The sequence below is a fragment of the Tamandua tetradactyla genome, chromosome 6 (assembly GCF_023851605.1).
Source record: "Tamandua tetradactyla isolate mTamTet1 chromosome 6, mTamTet1.pri, whole genome shotgun sequence".
Classification (NCBI taxonomy): Eukaryota; Metazoa; Chordata; class Mammalia; order Pilosa; family Myrmecophagidae; genus Tamandua; species Tamandua tetradactyla.
In genome coordinates, this window is record NC_135332.1 from 176,628,251 (window position 1) to 176,646,231 (window position 17,981).

Sequence of the window (17,981 nt, forward strand, 5' to 3'; positions counted from 1 at the left end):
AAAGCCCATATAAATGTACTTTTTGTTTGTAATTGTTGTTATTCTCTTAACTGATTTAAGAGATGATTAAAGCAATAAGTAATCTATGTTAATGGGTAAAAAATCAATAAATCAGTAATTTGTGGACATCACAGCAAATGGGGGGAGCAGAGCTATCAAGGAGCAATATTTTGTTTGTGATTAAAATTAAGTTGGTATTAATCCAAACTAGATAGTAGGATGGTAATTATTATCCCTAGGCAATCAATAAGAAAAAAAATAGAGTAAAAGAAAAATAGGAATTAAAATGGTACACCAGAAAATATATCTTTAACAAGAGAGAAGGAAGAACAGAAAACTAGAGACATGAAAACAACAGAAAAACTAATAGCAAAACAGCAGGCAAAAAACTTACCTTATCAGTAATTAAATCATGTAAGATTGACTCCCCAATTAAAAGGCAGAAAATAGCAAAAGGATTTAAAACACAATCCAACTATGTTTTGTTTAGGAAAAAACACACTTTCAATTAAAAGACACAAATACTTGGAAAGTAAAAAGATAGAAAATGTATACTATGCAAACAGTAAACAAGAGAGAGCTGTAGTCTAAACTAGTATCAGACTATCTAGTCTTTAGACTAAAATTGTTACTAGAGACAAAAAAAGGACATTTTGTAATAACAAAAAGCCATCAAGAAGATGAGACTATAATAAATATACATATACCTAACAACAGAGTTCCAAAATACATGAAACAAAAACTGGCAGAATTGAAGAAAGAAATAGACACTTTAACAATAACACTTAGAAACTTCAATACCCATCTTTCAATAAACAGCAAAACAACTAGACAGTAGATCAGCAAGGAAATAGAAAATTTGAATACACTATACATCAATTAGACCTAACAAACATCAATAACACACTCCACCCAACAATATTGAATGCGCATGGAATATTTTCCAGTATAGTTGATATCGTGGCTCACAAAACAAGTCTCAATAAACATTAAAAACATTGGTATCCTATAAAGGATCTTCTCAGAACACAATGGAATGACACTAGACATCAAGAACAGAAGGAAATTTGGGAAATTCACAAACATGTAGAAATTAAACATACATTCTTATATAACCAATGATTCAAAGAATAAACCACAAGGAAAATTAGAAAATACTTTAAGATGAGTGAGAATAAAAAACAACATACCGGGAAAAAGACTTAAACAGACACCTACCAGAAGAAGAAATACGGATGGCCAAGAGGCACATGAAGAGATGCTCAATGTCCCTGGCCATTAGAGAAATGCAAATCAAAACCACAATGAGATATCATCTCACACCCACCAGAATGGCCATTATCAACAAAACAGAAAATGACAAGTGCTGGAGAGGATGCGGAGAAAGAGGCACACTTATCCACTGTTGGTGGGAATGTCAAAGGGTGCAACCACTGTGGAAGGCAGTTTGGCGGTTCCTCAAAAAGCTGAATATAGAATTGCCATACGACCCAGCAATACCATTGCTAGGTATCTACTCAAAGGACTTAAGGGCAAAGACACAAACGGACATTTGCACACCAATGTTTATAGCAGCGTTATTTACAATTGCAAAGAGATGGAAACAGCCAAAATCTCCATCAACAGAAGAGTGGCTAAACAAACTGTGGTATATACATACGATGGAATATTATGCAGCTTTAAGACAAGATAAACTTATGAACCATGTAATAACATGGATGGACCTAGAGAATATTATGCTGAGTGAATCCAGCCAAAAACTAAAGGACAAATACTGTATGGTCCCACTGATGTGAACGGACATTCGAGAATAAACTTGAAATATGTCATTGGTAACAGAGTTCAGCAGGAGTTAGAAACAGGGTAAGACAATGGGTAATTGAAGCTGAAGGGATACAGACTGTGCAACAGGACTAGATACAAAAACTCAAAAATGGACAGCACAATAATACCTAATTGTAAAGTAATCATGTTAAAATACTGAATGAAGCTGCATCTGAGCTATAGGGTTTTTTTTTGTTTTTGTTTGCTTGTTGGTTTGTTTGTTGTTGTTGTTTTTTACTATTACTACTACTTTTATTTCTTTTCTTTATATTAACATTTTATATCTTTTTCTGTTGTGTTGCTAGTTCCTCTAAACCGATGCAAATATACTAAGAAACAATGATCATGCATCTATGTGATGATGTTAAGAATTACTGAGTGCATATGTAGAATGGTATGATTTCTAAATGTTGTGTTAATTTCTTTTTTTTTTCTTTCCGTTAATAAAAAAAATAATAAAAAAAAATAATAATAAAAAAAAAAATACCAAACTTATGGGGATTTTTAAAAAGCAGTACTCAGAGGGAAATTTATATTTGTAAATGCCAATTCTTAAAAAAAAGGAGAAAAATTTCAAATGAAGAACCTAATGTTCTACCTTAAGAAATTATATAAAAAAGAACAAACAACACAAAGCAAACAAAAGAAAATAAAGATTAAAGGTGAAATAAATAAAATAGAAAAAGAGAAAATCAACAAAACACAAAAATTGGTCCTTTGAAAAGATCAACAAAATTAACAAACCTTAAGCCAGACTAACCAAGAATAAAAGAGAAGACTCAAATTATTAAAATCAGGACTAAAGGAGAGGGCATTACTACTGAATTAGGTAATTAAAAGGGATTATAAGAGAATGCTAAGGTCAATTTTATGTCAACAAATTAGGTAACCTAGATGAAATGAGCAAGTTCCTAGAAAGACACAAACTACCAAAACTGACTCAAGAAGAAATAGGAAATCTGAATAGACCTATACCAAGTAGAGATCGAATTCATAATAAAAAATCTTTCCACAAAGAAAAGCTCAGGACCAAATGGCTTCACTGGTGAATTTTACCAAATATTTAAAGAAGAATTAGCATCAATCTTTCACAAAGTCTTCCAAAAAAATAGAAGATGTAACACTTCCCAACTCATTCTATGAGGTTGGTATTACCCTGACAGCCAAACCAGATAAAGGCATAGGAAAGCTACATCAATTCCTTGAAAACTAATCTACAAAATTTTCCAGTCAAAACTCAACAAACACTAGCAAAACAAATCCAACAGCATATAAAAAAGACCATATGCCATTACAAGTGGGATTTATCCCAGGAATGCAAGATTGGTCTAATATATAAAAATCAAATACTGTAATATACATGTTAACAGAATAAGGGAAAAAACACAATCTCAAAAGATATACAAAAATTTTATCAATAAATTCAACCTCCTTTCATGATAAAACAATTCAATGAACTAGGAATAGAAGGGAACCTCCTCAACCTGATAAAAGATATCTATTAAAAACCCTCAGCTAGCGTCATACTTAACAATGAAAGACTACATGCTTTCCCCATAAAATCAGAAACCAGACAACTCTGTCCACTTTTACCACTTCTATTCAACATTCTCCTTGCTGTTGTAGCCAGAGCAATTAGACAAGAAAATGAAACAAAAGCATCCAGATAGGTAAGGTAAATTATCTATTTGCAGAATGCATGATCTTATATGTAGAAAATCCTAAAGAATACATACGCACACACACACACACACACTATTAGAGGTATGTTCAAGTTCAGCAAGTTGAAGGATACAGAATCAATATCAAAGACCAGGTTTATTTCTATACACAAGCATTGGAAAATCTGAAATGAAATTGAGAAAATAATTGCATTCTAATAGCATCAAAAGGAATAAAATACTTAGGAATAAATTTAATCAAAGAAGTGCAAGACCTGTACACTGAAAACTACAAGACATTGTTGAAAGAAATTAAAGTCCTAAATAAATGGAAAGACATCTTGTGTTCATGGATTGGACGACTTAATGTTTGTTAATGTGGAAATACTACCTAAAGCAATCTACATGTTTCAGTGTAATCTCTATCAAAATTCCAACTGCTTTTTTCTTTTTTTTGCAAAAATAGATAAACTGATCCTAAAATTTAAATGGAAATGGAAGGGGCTCAGGAGATCCAAAACAATTTTGCAAAAGAACAAAGTTGGAGAACTGACACTTCCTGATTTCAAAACTAACTGCAAAATTATAACAAAGACTATGTTGCACTAGCATAGAGATAGGCATATAGACTGATGGAATAGACTTGAGATTACCCAAATAAATGTATATATCTATGATCAATTAATTTTCTACAAGGGTGCCAAGACCATTCAATGGGGAAAAATAGTCTTTTCAACAAACAGTGCTGGCACAACTGAATATTCATAGGCAAAGGAATGAATCTGGACCCCTATCTCATACCATATGCACAAAAATATAATTCAAAATGGGTCAGTGACCTAAGCATAAGAAATAAAACCATAAAACTCTTAGAAGAAGATATAAGGGTAAATCTTCATAACAAATTTGGTAGTGGATTCCTAAATGACACCAAAAGCATGAAAAACAACAAAATAGAAAATTGAAATTAAAAATTACTGTGCTGTGAAAAACATCATGAAAAAAGTAAAAATACAACTCATGGTATATATTTACAGTTCATATATATAATCAGGGCTGAGTATCTAGATTATACAAACAATTCTTACAACTCAACAATAAAAAGACAAATATCCCAATTTAAAAATGGGCAAGGATTTGAATAAATATTTCTACAAACAAGATATAGAAATTGCCAATTAGCACATGAAAAAAATGCTTGAAATCACTAGTCATTAGGGAAATGCAAATCAAAACCACAATTAAATACTATTTCACACCCATTAAGATGGCTACAATAAGTAAAAAATGACAACAAGTTTATAGAGGATATGGGACAAATTAAGGCCTCATGCATTGTGGGAGTGTGAAATGGTACAGTGCTTTGGAAAACATTTTGGCAATTCCTCAGTAAGTTAAACATTACTACATGACCCAGTGATCCCTTTCCTAGTTATATACCCAAATGAACTGAAAACATATGTTCATACAAAAACATGTGCATAATTGTTCATAGCAGCATTATTCACAATAGCCAAAAGGGCAGAAATAATCCAACCAACAAATGGATAAACAGGATGTGGCATATCCATACAAGGGAATATTATTCAGCCATAAAAACAAATGAGGTACAAACACACGCTACAAGTTGGATAAACCTTGTAAATATTATGCCAGTGAAAGAAGCCAAACACAAAGGCTACCTATCCAATGACTCCATTTATATTAAATGTTCAAAATGGGCAAATTCAGAAGGAGATTAGTGGTTGCTAGGGGGTTGGGGGAGGAACAACTGGGAGTTTAAAATAATGTGTGTGGGGTTTATTTGGGGAGCAATGCAAATGTTCTGGAATTCAATATTGGTGATGTTTGTACAACCTATGAATATAGTAAAAAACCACTGATTTGTATACATTAAAAGGTTAGATGTTATGGTATGTAGATTATAGCTCAATAAAAATTGTAAAGGTCTAATATTTCAAATAAGAAACTTTTTGAGAAAAGAAAGGACATTTAATCACGCACAAATGTCCATTTGCAGAAAAATGGTTAGATAAATCAGTCTACAACCATTCCATTATACAGTCCCCACCCCTAAATTCCTGAATATCAAAATATCAAGGTAAATAAAAAAATTATCACGGAAAAGATCTCCAAGATACATTTCTTCAGCGAAGAAATTAACCTTCCTAACAATATTCATAATATGAACCCACTGATACAAAGCAAAACCACATTCTATAAACCAAATTGTTTACATCAGCTACCTCTGGGAAGGAGTCTGGGTTAAGAAGAGGTGAAGTGAACTTTCTTTTTTTTTTTGAATCTATTTATCTACTTATTGTATGAATTTTTAAAATAAGTATTAATATGACATGTAAAAGTGTTAATTGGAAAAATATCCCTACTGATTAAGTAATACTGTTTATACCTGACTTTAAATTCCAACTTTATCTCACAAAAAATATTTTTAAATTCTTACCTTCCAAATTTTCAATTTTTTCAATGTTGTTCAAAGCTAAATTCAAATACTCAAGCTTCTTGAGTTTGCTAACATTTTCTGAAATATATAGATAACGTAATTAATTAACCTTCAAATTAAAAGACACTTTACATAATCAGTCTATTGTGAAAATTATAAAGATAATCTAAGGATCATTATAATGGTTATCAAAACTATGTTGCTTAAATCAAATCTGTCAAGTAACCTGTACATTAGACATTACTGATTGCCTACGCAGCATCCATTCCTTCCTCTACTCTTCCCAAGAAAACCCAGTTTGGCTCATGTCTCCACGCAGCCATGATGCCTGGGGTTAGGCCTGACCAGCAGGGCCCATGTGTGGCAATCCCATCTCCCTCACGAGTGATGGCTCAGGAATCCACACCGAAACCAAGCAGCCATGGCGTTTGACTGGCAAGGAAAGGGCCTGCACACCAAGTACTCCCAACCAGGTGAAACAGAAAGAACCATATTCCATGTTTGAGGATTTTCTTTCATTTTTTCCTGCTGGGTGTTAAAAAAGAAGCAAGTATTACCCCATTTGTACTGACAGGCATCTTGCAACCTTGAGGGGAACCAGCTTTACAATGAAGCCCACACTGTGGCTAGTGGAGCAGAGGGAAGGAATCAGCCAACCCTGAAGCTGACCTGACCTCTGGACTTAAATATGAGCACAATAACAGACGTCCTTACTCTTACGCCTCCATGGGTTGGATTTTTCACTACCTGCAACTAAAATCATTCTGATAAAGGACTATCATCTTTAAAAAGTATGATGGCCCATATAGGTAAAACAACCAGCATAAACAAGCCAAGAAACCATTATCGGATGGGGCCTAGTAGCTAATGTGGCTGCATGCTTCTTCTCCGCCGTGCAACATTCTAAACATCCTGTAGGTACCATCTCATTTAATTCTCATAATAACCCCACGAGGTAGAAATGGTCACTGTCTTTCTTTTATAAATGAAATTATCAAGGTAGAGAGAATTCATCCACTTGCTCAGTGTTAAGTGGCAGAACCAGGAAATTTAACTCCAGAGCCTTGGCATTAAATCATCACACTTCATCTTAAGAAATAAAACAGCATTTTTCACAATGATGTACATGCATGAAGGTATATTTGGGGTATCCGACCTTCAATAATACCTACTCTGCCCATTTCTCAAGGATACTATGAAGATCAAGTGTGATGATTTCCAGCCATCAACATGTTTTTTAAATTTACACATTGTAAATGTGCTCCTATAGACCTGAGAAAAACAGTTTACTTCTCTGAGCTTGTCTGCTCATTTTTTAAAATGAGATTTTAGAATAAATTATTACTAAAGTTTCTCTCAGCAATTAAATTATTCTTCTAAGTAATACTAATGTTTACAAAAAGTTATCTCTGCAATATCTGAGCATTCAACAGTAACAGATTCGGAGGCCTCCATGTGCCAAGAATTACAACAGAGTTTCTAGTCTGCATCTTTAACAAGAATATTTAAAGTTATCACTGTTAAAATGCTCAACCCACAATAAAATATCTATTTGAAATAGAATTTCCCTCCCTTAGCTTTGTTATATGTATAGCCCTCTAAATGCTAAGAGAGTCATCTGGTAGAAAAAGATAAAGATCTGTTCTGGAAGGATTTCCTAAATTTACTCCTCAAGAATGATGGGGGCAAAATTGGTCACAGGAAAAAAAAGGCCATATAGTAAATACATGTAGCACCCCTTGGCAGCAGGAAGGCAGCCTGAATGTCCTAGCCCAAACCAGCCTGGAAGCAGTTCTCACTGACCATCACGACCAGACCTACCAACCTGTTAAGACCAAATCCCTTCCTCAGTTCAAGAAGCTCTTGGCACTCAGCCTCTCCCAGGCATGAGCTGTTAAAAACGTGGATTTATCACAGCCTACTCTGGGAGGTTGCAAATCAACAGGTCTTGGGTGCGGCCCAGAAGCTGTACTTTAACAGGACCCAGCTGGCTGTCGACTCTCAATGGATCACCAGTAAAGACAGCCTGCCTCCCAGCCCATGCGTATCTCCCAAAGAGGAACAGGGTTTTAGGAAAGGCAGTTGCTTTTCAAACCTTTTCCTTAATGGCAAAGAACAAGTCTGACTCCTAGAGAAATTGTTTTTCTTGCTAAATAAGTGCCTACATGTCTGTGGGTGGAGTAGCACTGAAAAATCCCATTATTAGAATTTAAAAGAGTGTTTAATTTAAGAATACTTTGGAAGCAAAAATTCAAGCTTTCTCACAACTCTGTAAAGGCCTGAAATACTATGCTGCTAATTAGTAATTGTGATGGACCCAGCTGTGGGGATTAAAATTTCAGGAACTCTTTTAGATCTGTACAATTAGGAGCATTCTTTCATGTCCTCGTGCATAAAAGATTATGGTTTTCTATAACAGCCTTTTTTTAATTGAACAATGTGCCAGGGTTTCTAATTTCCGTTAAAGTAAAAGATGCCAAAAATAATTATCTAAAGAAATAGAGAGATTTTAGTAAATCTTCAAAAAGTGACGAAAATTCTAGGCTTTTAATAATCTTAGAGCCAATTTTCATTATGAAAAGAGTACCCACACCAGCGGGATTTCTCAGCCTTGGCACTAGTGGATTTTGGGCTGGGTAATTCTTTGCTGGGGAGGGTCGTCCTGTGCATCCAGAAGGTATGGCAGCAGCCCCGGCCTCTACCCACTAGATGCCAGTAGCACACACACACACACTTGTGACAACCAAAAATGTCTCTAGACATTGCCAAATGTCCCCTGCAGAGACCACTGTACATCACCATGGAAAATTAAAATATTATCTTAAAAGTTGGCCTATGGGTTCCAGTGCTGGAAACCATAGGTATTGAAATTCTTTCTCTCTCATCAACCCTCAGCTCCATCTCTTTCCCCCAACTCTGTTGTGTTCTCCCTTCTATTCCAGTCTTCATTTGACTAGCCCAGGTCACCCTAGGAATAAAGGACAGTAATAGCTACATTATCACTGACAGCTATCATTAGGAAGCACTCTACTTCATGCCAATGCATAATGCTAAGCCCATCATTTCATTCCATTCTTCTACCTTAAGTGTTATTATCTCTCCTTTACAGATGGAGAAGCTAAGGCAAGTTAACTGACATGACAGATGTCACACAGCTTATAAGTGGCAGAGGCAGGGTTCAGACCCAGGTCTGCCCAATGTTTACAGTCTCATTTACTATTAAATGAGACTGTCACTTTTCTGATTATGGGATGAACTCATGTCTCACTCCTCCTGCTTCCATGTGAGAGAACCTTGGTTAGAGTGACCCCACAGGCTTCCCTTCTCTCTGCCCTCTAGCTCACTCTTCCCCAGGGCAGGAGGACCAGCTTACCTATTGGGTATTGGGGGAAAGAACTGGGCAAGTTCAGACTCACCTTCTCCTGGCTCTCTGGGGTCTTCCCGCCAGCACAGAGCACAGGTCTCAACCACCCAGAGGGCACAAAGCAAGGGGCCCACCGGGGTCCCAGAGGCCTGTGGCTGTGGAGTTCAACATGTAGCTGGGTGGGTAGGTTTCATCATGGGAAGCAGGATCAGGAAGCCGTGGGTCTGCAAAGCTTAAGCCACATTCCCCAGAAAGTCTTACGACTTATAACGCTGATATCATGATCTTCATCCACCGGTCTCCTGTATTCACCACTCAATAATTCTAAACTTGAGCAAGAAGCCGGATGTAAATTCTGGGGCTCCCTCAGTACCGAAAACTGACTACAGTGCCTGGCACACACACACATTCACAATAAATGGGGCAGGACTAGCTATCACAATCTCTGGCAACCTGGCAAGAACCAGTTCAACTCCCACATAATCCTTGCCGCTTGGCTGAGTGGTGTAAAAACCATAAGAGCAATGCTGGATTATAGCCTCCTCCTTGATCAAACGTCCTTTAAAATCAGGCTGCAAATTGATCAGGTCAAATAATGAGCTCCCCACTTTTAACTAGTTGCTCCTCCCAACTCCTTGATGGAAAACCCTGTGGGCAAGGAGACTAAACTGCCCAAAAAAACGTTCAGGGAAATGTTTCATTCACAACTGCTGAGACATAGCTACACCTATTTTCTCGTGTAACTGTATTTCAGTTACCTTACTGTGATAATAACATTTCATTTCCTGAAGTTCTCCCATTCAAACTATTATAGAAGTTATGAGGAAAAGGTTCTAAAAACTTACCGATTTTTCCAATTAGATTATTTTGAAGGTAGAGGATTTTTAAATCCCGGCACCATTTGTCAATATGTTCTAGTCTTTCTATTTCTTGCTGATGCAAGGAGAGTTCCTCCAGGGAGAAAATTATACAGTCATTGTGCTCAGCATTTCGTCTAATGAGATCTTCTGTGACTGAAAGAAAATGGTTGCATATTCCACTTCTGTCTCATTGTTCATCAGGTTATTACATTACTAATGCACTGGTTTTCCTGTGCAGTTCAATGTCAATTCCCTACTCCCAGGTGATTTTCAAAAGAAAAGACAATGGAAAAAACTCCTGCTGGAGTTTTTGTAATACCATGATCTGAGTTAGAGGAGTCACAATGACACCTTAAAGTCAAGTCTTATTTGTTCATGTTTGTACATGCAGAGTTTACATACATTTCACCGTATGGATGGAGGCAGAGTTGATAGTTAATGAATTTAAGAATGCTGATACGAAATGTTGTGGTGCAAATCGGAGGGGAGCCTCTAAAGATCCAAACACACAGCAACTTCTACTCAGAGGTACAGTCGAGTTGATAGAGAGCAGAATAGGAAAGCATCTCCCATCAGTCTATTAAGGGAGGTTCATTCATTAATTTATTCAACCAATATTTCTGAATTTAACTAACGCCAAAGAGAAAGAAAACAAATGCTGCTGATTTGGCAATTTAATCTTGTTCTGTTTCCGGAACCTGCACGTACGAAGTGTAGGAACAGGATCACTGCTCCTCTGACAGGAACGATGGGTACCAATGGGCTGGCCTGATTCCTTTATCAAAGGATAAATGGTGGAAACACACAATACAGGTGGGCCAAGAGTCTAGAGACAATACCCTGGTCCTCACTTGGAGCTGAGAACAAGATCATGGGTCATCTTCACAAGACCAGCTGGAATCAAACAGGTGATGACAATGGAGAAACCTGGTGCTTGGAGTGGTATTTCCCTTGTCTTTCCTCCAAAGACCTGTCAAGCAACCCCATTTCTTACTACTGGTAGCAGCAGAGGATTCAGTTAAACACACACAAATGTTACATCCATACGCGTTTTGGCATTTTTATGAAAGGCAAATTCCACTTTTCAGGATGTGGCATAGAGTTGGGGCAGAGGAAGGTGCTATGAAGAACTCTAGTCTCAACTAGAGGAGCCTATGCATTTAGGAAGCCTAAGCAATCTTTCCATGCTCTTATTTATTCACATTTTGAGGCAGGGCAGTAGAGAGGTGAAGAGCACATGGTCTGGCACCAGGCTGTACCGAAAGATCTGAAGGGAGAACTAGGTGGTTCTACATTATTGGAAGGAATCACAGTACACCACTTTCAATAATGGCTAGAACATCTAGACCGAAGATCAAAACGGAAATAAAAGACTTAAATGATACTATAAACCAACTAGACCTAGCAGACACACATATAACACTTCACCCAACAGCAGCAGAGCACACACTCTTCACAAATGCACGTGGGTCATTTCTCAGGATAGACCACAAGTTGTACCAAAAAACAAGTCTCAATAAATTCTGAAATATTGAAATTATACCATGTATCTTCTCTAATCACAATGGAATAAAGCTAGAAATCAGTAATAGGGAGAAATGGAAAATTCACAAATATGTGGAAATTTAAAAACACACTTTTAAACAACCAATGCATCAAAGAAGAAATCACAAGGGAAATCAGGAAACATCTTGAGGTGAATGAAAATAAAAACACACAGCATATCAAAACTTATTGAATGTATTAAAGAGAGTGCTGAGAGGGAAATCTACAGCTCTGAGTGTGCTCATTAAAATAGAGGAAAATCTCAAATCAGAGGCCTAATCCCACAACAAGAGTATCTAAAAAGAAAAGAGCAAAGTAAACCCAAAGTGAGTAGAGAAAAAGAAATTACAAAGGTTAGAGCAGAGATAAATGAAATAGAGAATTAAAAATCAATAGAGAGAGGGCGTGCCATGGTGGCTCAGCAGGCATAGTTTTCACCTGCCATGCCGGAGACCTGGGTTCGATTCCTGATGCCTGCCCATGTGAAAAAAAAAAAAAAATCAATAGCCAAAATCACTGAAACCAAAATTTGGTCCTTTGAAAAGATAAATAAAATCAACAAACTTTTAGCCAGACTGACAAAGAAAAAAGAGAGAGGATACAAATAACTACAATAAAAATAAATTAAATTAAAATAAAATAAAAAATGAAAGGGTGGACAATACTACCAATCCCACAGCAATTTTATCAAAAAGGATTATAAGAGGATACTATGAACAACTGTACACCAATTGTGGCTGGTAACTTTTGACTAGATGGCTTTCACAGAGTTGTGACTTTACCCATTCCAGGTGAGACTTGATTAGTTTATTGGAATCCTTTAAAAGAGGAAATATTTTGGAGACAGCTGGAGAAAGCCACAAGAATCATGAGAGCTCATGCAGCCAGAGACCTTTAGAAAAGAAGGAAAACGCTCCTGGGAGAGCTTCATGAAATAAGAAGCCTAGAGAGAAAGCTAACAGACATCACCACCTTCACCATGAGGCTTTCCAGTTCAGAGAGGAATCCTGAACTTCATCAGCCTCCTTGATATATCTTTATCTTGATGTATCAGTATCTTTCCCTGGATTCCTTAGACTGGACATTTCTATATCCTTGCTTTAATTTGGGCATTTTCCACAGCTTTAGAACTGTAAATGTGCAACTTAGTAAATTTCCCTTTTTAAAAGCTGTTTCATTTCTGGCATATTGCATTCTGGCAGGTAGCAAACTAGAACACCAACAAATTAGAAATCCTAGATGAAATGAATAAATTCTTAGAAACAAACTACCTACATTGACTCAAGAAGAAATAGAAAATCTCAATAGACCAATAACAAATAAAGAGACCAAAACCATAACCAAAAACCTCCCCACACAGAAAAGCCCAGGACCACAGGTTTCACTGGGCTTTAGCAAACATTCCAAGAAGAATTAACACAAATCCTGCTCAAACTTTCCAAAAATTGAAGAGGAGGGAACACCTTCTAAATCATTCTATGAGGCCAACTTCACCCTAATACCATAGCCAGATAAAGATACCATAAGTAAAAAAAAAAATTTCAGAAGAACATCTCTTATTAGAATATAGATGCAAAAATCCTCAACAAAATACTAGCAAACCAAATTCAACAGCACATTAAAATAATTATACACTAAGATCAAGTGGGATTTATCCATGTATACAAGGGTGTTTCAATAAAAGAAAAATAATTAATGTAATGCATTAATAGAACAAAAGACAAAAAACAGATGATCATCTCAATTGGTACAGAAAAGGCATAACAAAATCCAATACCACTTCTTGATAAAAGCACTCAGAAAACTAAGGATACAAAGAAATTTCTTCAACACGATATAAAGCATATATGAAAACCCACAGCTCACATCATACTCCATGGTGAAAAACTGGAAGTTTCCCTCTAAGATCAGGAACAAGACAAGGATGCCATTGTCACCAACGTTATTCAACATTGTACTGGAAGTTTTAGCCAGAGCAGTTAGGCAAGAAAAAGAAAAGGCATTCAAATTGGAAAGAAAAAAGTAAAACTTTCACTATTTGCAGACGACATGATCTTATATAGACAAAATCCTGAAAAATTCCCAACAAAGCTACTAAAACTAATAAACGAATTCAGCAAAGTGGCCAGGTACAAGATTAACATGCAAAAGTCAGTAATGTTTCTATACATAGTAATGAACAATTTGAAAACGAAATCAAGAAAAAAATCCACTTACAAAAGCAACGAAAAGTACCAAATATCTAGGATAAATTTAACCAAGGCTATAAGGACTTATACACAAAATATTGCTAAAAGAAATCAAGGGAGACCTAAATAAAATGGAAAGGCATTCATTCTTTGCTCATGATTGTATCACTAAGTATTAAGATGTCAATTCTACCCAAATTCTACCCAAGGCGATTTACAGATTCAATGCAGTACCAGTCAAAATTCCAACAGCCTTCTTGGCAGAAATGAAAAATCCAATCATCAAATGTATATGAAAGGAAAAGCAAAAGTTATCTTGAAAAGAAAGAACAAAGTTGAAGGACTCACACTTGTTGATTTTAAAACTTATTACAAAACCACAGTAATCAAAAGAGCATGATACTGGCAGAAGGACAAACCCCTATAAAGCAATGGAATCGAATTGAGAGCTCAGCTATAAACCCTCACATCTACAAGCCAACTGATTTTTGACAAGGCAGCCAAGACCACTCAATTGAGAAAGAACAGTCTCTTCAATAAGCAGAGCTGGGAAAACTGGATATCCATATGGAAAACGATGAAGGTAGACCCTCCCTCATACCATATACAAATGGATCAAAGACCTAAATAAAAGAATCAAAACTATAAAACTTCCAGAAGACAGAGGGAAGCATCTTTAGGACCTTGTGGTAGTCTAACAGTTTCTTAGACTGTACACCAAAAGCACAAACAACAAAAGAAAAAAAAATAAAGGGGCCTCATTGAAATTAAAAATTTCTGTGCAGCCCATACCCCCCAAAAAACCAAAAACCAAAAACCAACCAAACAAAAACCTTCTGTGCATCAAAGGACTTCATTATGAAAGTAAAAAGACAACCTAGGGCCGTGCGATGGTAGTTCCGTAGCAGAATTCTCTCTTGCAACGCTGGAGACCCAGGTTCGATTTCCGGTGCCTACCCATGCAAAAAACAAAAAACAAAAAAGAAAAGAAAAAAGAAAAAGACAATCTATAGGATGAGAGAAAATAATTGGAACCCACATATCTAATAAGGGTTTTATATCCAGAATATATAAATATGTTGTTGAATATACAACTCAACAACAAAAAGGGAAACAACCCATTTTTTTTTTAAATGGGAAAAGTTAAAGATATACAAATGGCCAATAAGCTCATGAAATGATGCTCAATATTGTCAGCCATTGGAGAAATGCAAATCAAAATCATAATGAAATACCATTTCACGCCCACCAGGATAGCTACTTTTAAAAATAACAAGAGGAAAATATCAAATGTGAAGAGGATGTGGAGAAATAGGAACACTCAATTAAATAGTGCAGCCTCTGTGGAAAACAGTTTGGTGGTTCCTCACAAAATTAAACATAGAATTACATATGAACGAGCAATTCTCTCCTAGGTATATACTGCAAAGAACTGAAAGCAGGTATTTCCACAAAAACGTATACACAAATGTTCATAACAGCCCTATTCACAATAGCCAAAAGGTGGAAACAAACCAACGTCCATGATTTATGGTAAATGGTTTAAATAATGCAGTGCATTCATACAATGGAATATCTTTCAGCCATAAAGAGGAACGAAGTACACCGTGCTAACCTTGGATGAACCCTGAAAATATTATGCTAAGTGAAAGAAGCCAGGCACAAAAGGTCACATATCATATGATTCCATTTGTATGGAATTTTCAGAGTAGTCAAATCCATAGAGAAGGAAAGGAGATTTGTGGCTGCCAGGAGCTGGGGGCAGGAGAAATGGGAGTGACTGCTTAATGGATACCGTTTCCCTTTGGGTTGGTGAAAAAGTTCTGGAACTAGATGGTAGCGATGGTTGTGCAACATTGTGACGTTACTTAGCTACTAAATCACACATTCTAAGAGATTAAAAAGCTAAATTTTACGTTTTATGTATTTTACCACAGTAAAAACATACTAGTTACAACACTTCTACGATGAGTGATAAATTAGGTTGAACTATATATGGAAAGGCCATTTCGTAAGGTCAAAACCATTGTCGATAAGGAGTAACTCAATCTAAGCACCTTTAATCCCATCACCTTGCACAGTCCCACTACATTTCTAAAGAAATCCTTTGCCAATACTTACTATGGCTTTAAAACAATATTATTGCCTTCATTTTGGAGTTGAGGAAGCTGAGGGCACAGGGGGTGAGCTGCGGTGCTCCAAGTCCCACAGCTAGTAGGAGCTCCGATTGACGTAAACCCTGGGCCTGGGCCTGGACCGAGCCCTACGCGCCCCGCCCACCGCCTTCCAGAATGAGTGACCGCTGAGGCTCGGCCAGGGCCCAGCCACGACCACACCGCAAGCCCGACCCCAGCGGCCCGAAGCCGGCGTGTCAGGCACCGAAACCCACGCCCTTCCCCGCGCCTTCTTCTCCCAGCCCAGGGCCTCTCTCACTCCCATTTTACAGACGAGGAGCCTGAACCTCAAAAAGGCCGGGTTTCCCTCCCAGTCGGCGGAGGGTCTGACCGGTACCGACCCACCCGACCCCGCCGGCGCCTTTCCCCAGCCGGGTCTGCAGAGGGCGGACGGCGAGGCCCGGCCGGGTGGCGGGCGCAGGTGGGAAGGGGCGGAGGGGGGCGCGCCTGGCTGCGAGGGTTTCGGGAGCCCGAGGACGGCGCCTAGAAGGACGACCAACGAGGAGGAACGGGGTAGGGGGGCGCTTACTCCGGCCCATAGCGCCTCTCGGGTTCGCTGTCCCCGAAAGCGGGATCCGGACCCCGAAAACTCTGGTCTGCGGCGGCAGTCACGCCCCCGCGTCCCCGGAGCCATGGCAACCGGGACTCTACGGCGGCCGCGCGGGGCCAGGCCGCGCCGTGTTTCTTGCGCTCCTGGAGAAGAGCCGGCTGCACTCGTCAACCTTTTAGGCTGCGGAGAGCAGAGGGGAAGCCCTCCTGAGCCCGAACCTATTACTTTTCCACGTCACCACCCTTCACCTTTCGCAAACTGCTTCCCTCCCGAAACAGCTGGGCAGCCTGAGCAAAGAACCACAGGACGTTTTACTTCCCCCCAACCCTGTATTTATTTAACAGAAATGAAACTTGTTAATGAGCTGTCTGTTCATTTCTTTACTGCGCAGCCTGGCATTGGGATTGAGGCTCTGATGGCCAGCTGGGTTGCTTTTTCCGCACTGGCTTTGCGGATCTTAGAAGAAATGTTGTTAGCAATCTCAGCACAGTCAAATTTGTTGCATATCGGCAACACTTCCAGTTTCTGACCATTGAGAACCAGGAAAGTTTCGGAAGTCACTTGGCAGTATGTGCTTCATTTTCTTGTCATTCTATTTTAGTTTCCTTAGTTGTTCAAGAAAATACCATGCAATGGGTTGGTTTAAACCGTGGGAATTTATTAGCTCATGGTTTTGAGGCTGGGGGAAAAAAAGTCCAAATCAAGGTGTCATCAAGGGGAGGCTTTCTTCCCAAACAGTGGTGGTCTGAGGCTGGCAGCTGGTGATCCTGGGTCCTGGGCCTCTCTGTCACATGTGGGTGCACATGGCGGCCTCTCCTGGCCTCTTCCTTTACTCTGGGTTCTGTGATGTTCAGCTTCTCTCTACTTCCTCCAAAGCACTGTGTGTGTGTGTGTGTGTGTGTGTGTGTGTGTGTGTGTGAATTTCACTTCGCTTATATGGAACTCCTGTAATAGGATTAAGTTCCATCTTGATTAAAGTAGGTCAATCAGGATTGAAGTAACCTACGTGAAGTGACCGCATTCAAAGTTCCTACTTACAATGGGTTCACACCCACAGGAATGGATTCAGCTTAAGGACATGCTTTTCTGGGGTACATATGGCTCCAAACCCTCACCAGTGTCAAGCATCAAGATATGGCCCTTGAATCTTCTCTGCACTCCACTGTCAATGCCTCTGGGTTTCTGCCAGTTATGTTGTGATATATGAGTCTGAGTAGTGCCAGATGAACTTTTTGACCCTCTTTTTAATGATCTTGTGCTGTACAAAGTGTCTGAGGGCAGCCTGGAGGCCAGTCAGGAGATGGCTGCCACCTTTCTCTCTGTTTTATATAACACCCTCCATAGCCAGGGGAT

At 38.2% G+C, this 17,981-nt stretch overlaps 1 protein-coding gene across 5 annotated transcripts in view; it reads right to left on the reverse strand.

The window, feature by feature from the left end:
• DNAAF11 (dynein axonemal assembly factor 11) overlaps window positions 1-16,728 on the reverse strand; it is a 126,101-nt gene extending 109,373 nt beyond the window's left edge. For 2 of the 5 annotated variants that reach the window (XM_077167688.1, XM_077167692.1), the window contains exons 1-3: window positions 16,608-16,728; window positions 10,156-10,323; window positions 5,947-6,024 (exon numbers count right to left, since the gene is read on the reverse strand). In XM_077167688.1, the coding sequence (XP_077023803.1) occupies window positions 5,947-6,024; window positions 10,156-10,323; window positions 16,608-16,617 (256 nt within the window). In that variant the 5' untranslated portion in view covers window positions 16,618-16,728. Of the gene's footprint in view, window positions 1-5,946; window positions 6,025-10,155; window positions 10,324-16,607 lie in introns of those variants that run through there. The other 3 variants (XM_077167689.1, XM_077167690.1, XM_077167693.1) reach the window with 3 other exon arrangements.
• Window positions 16,729-17,981: the final 1,253 nt, after the last annotated feature.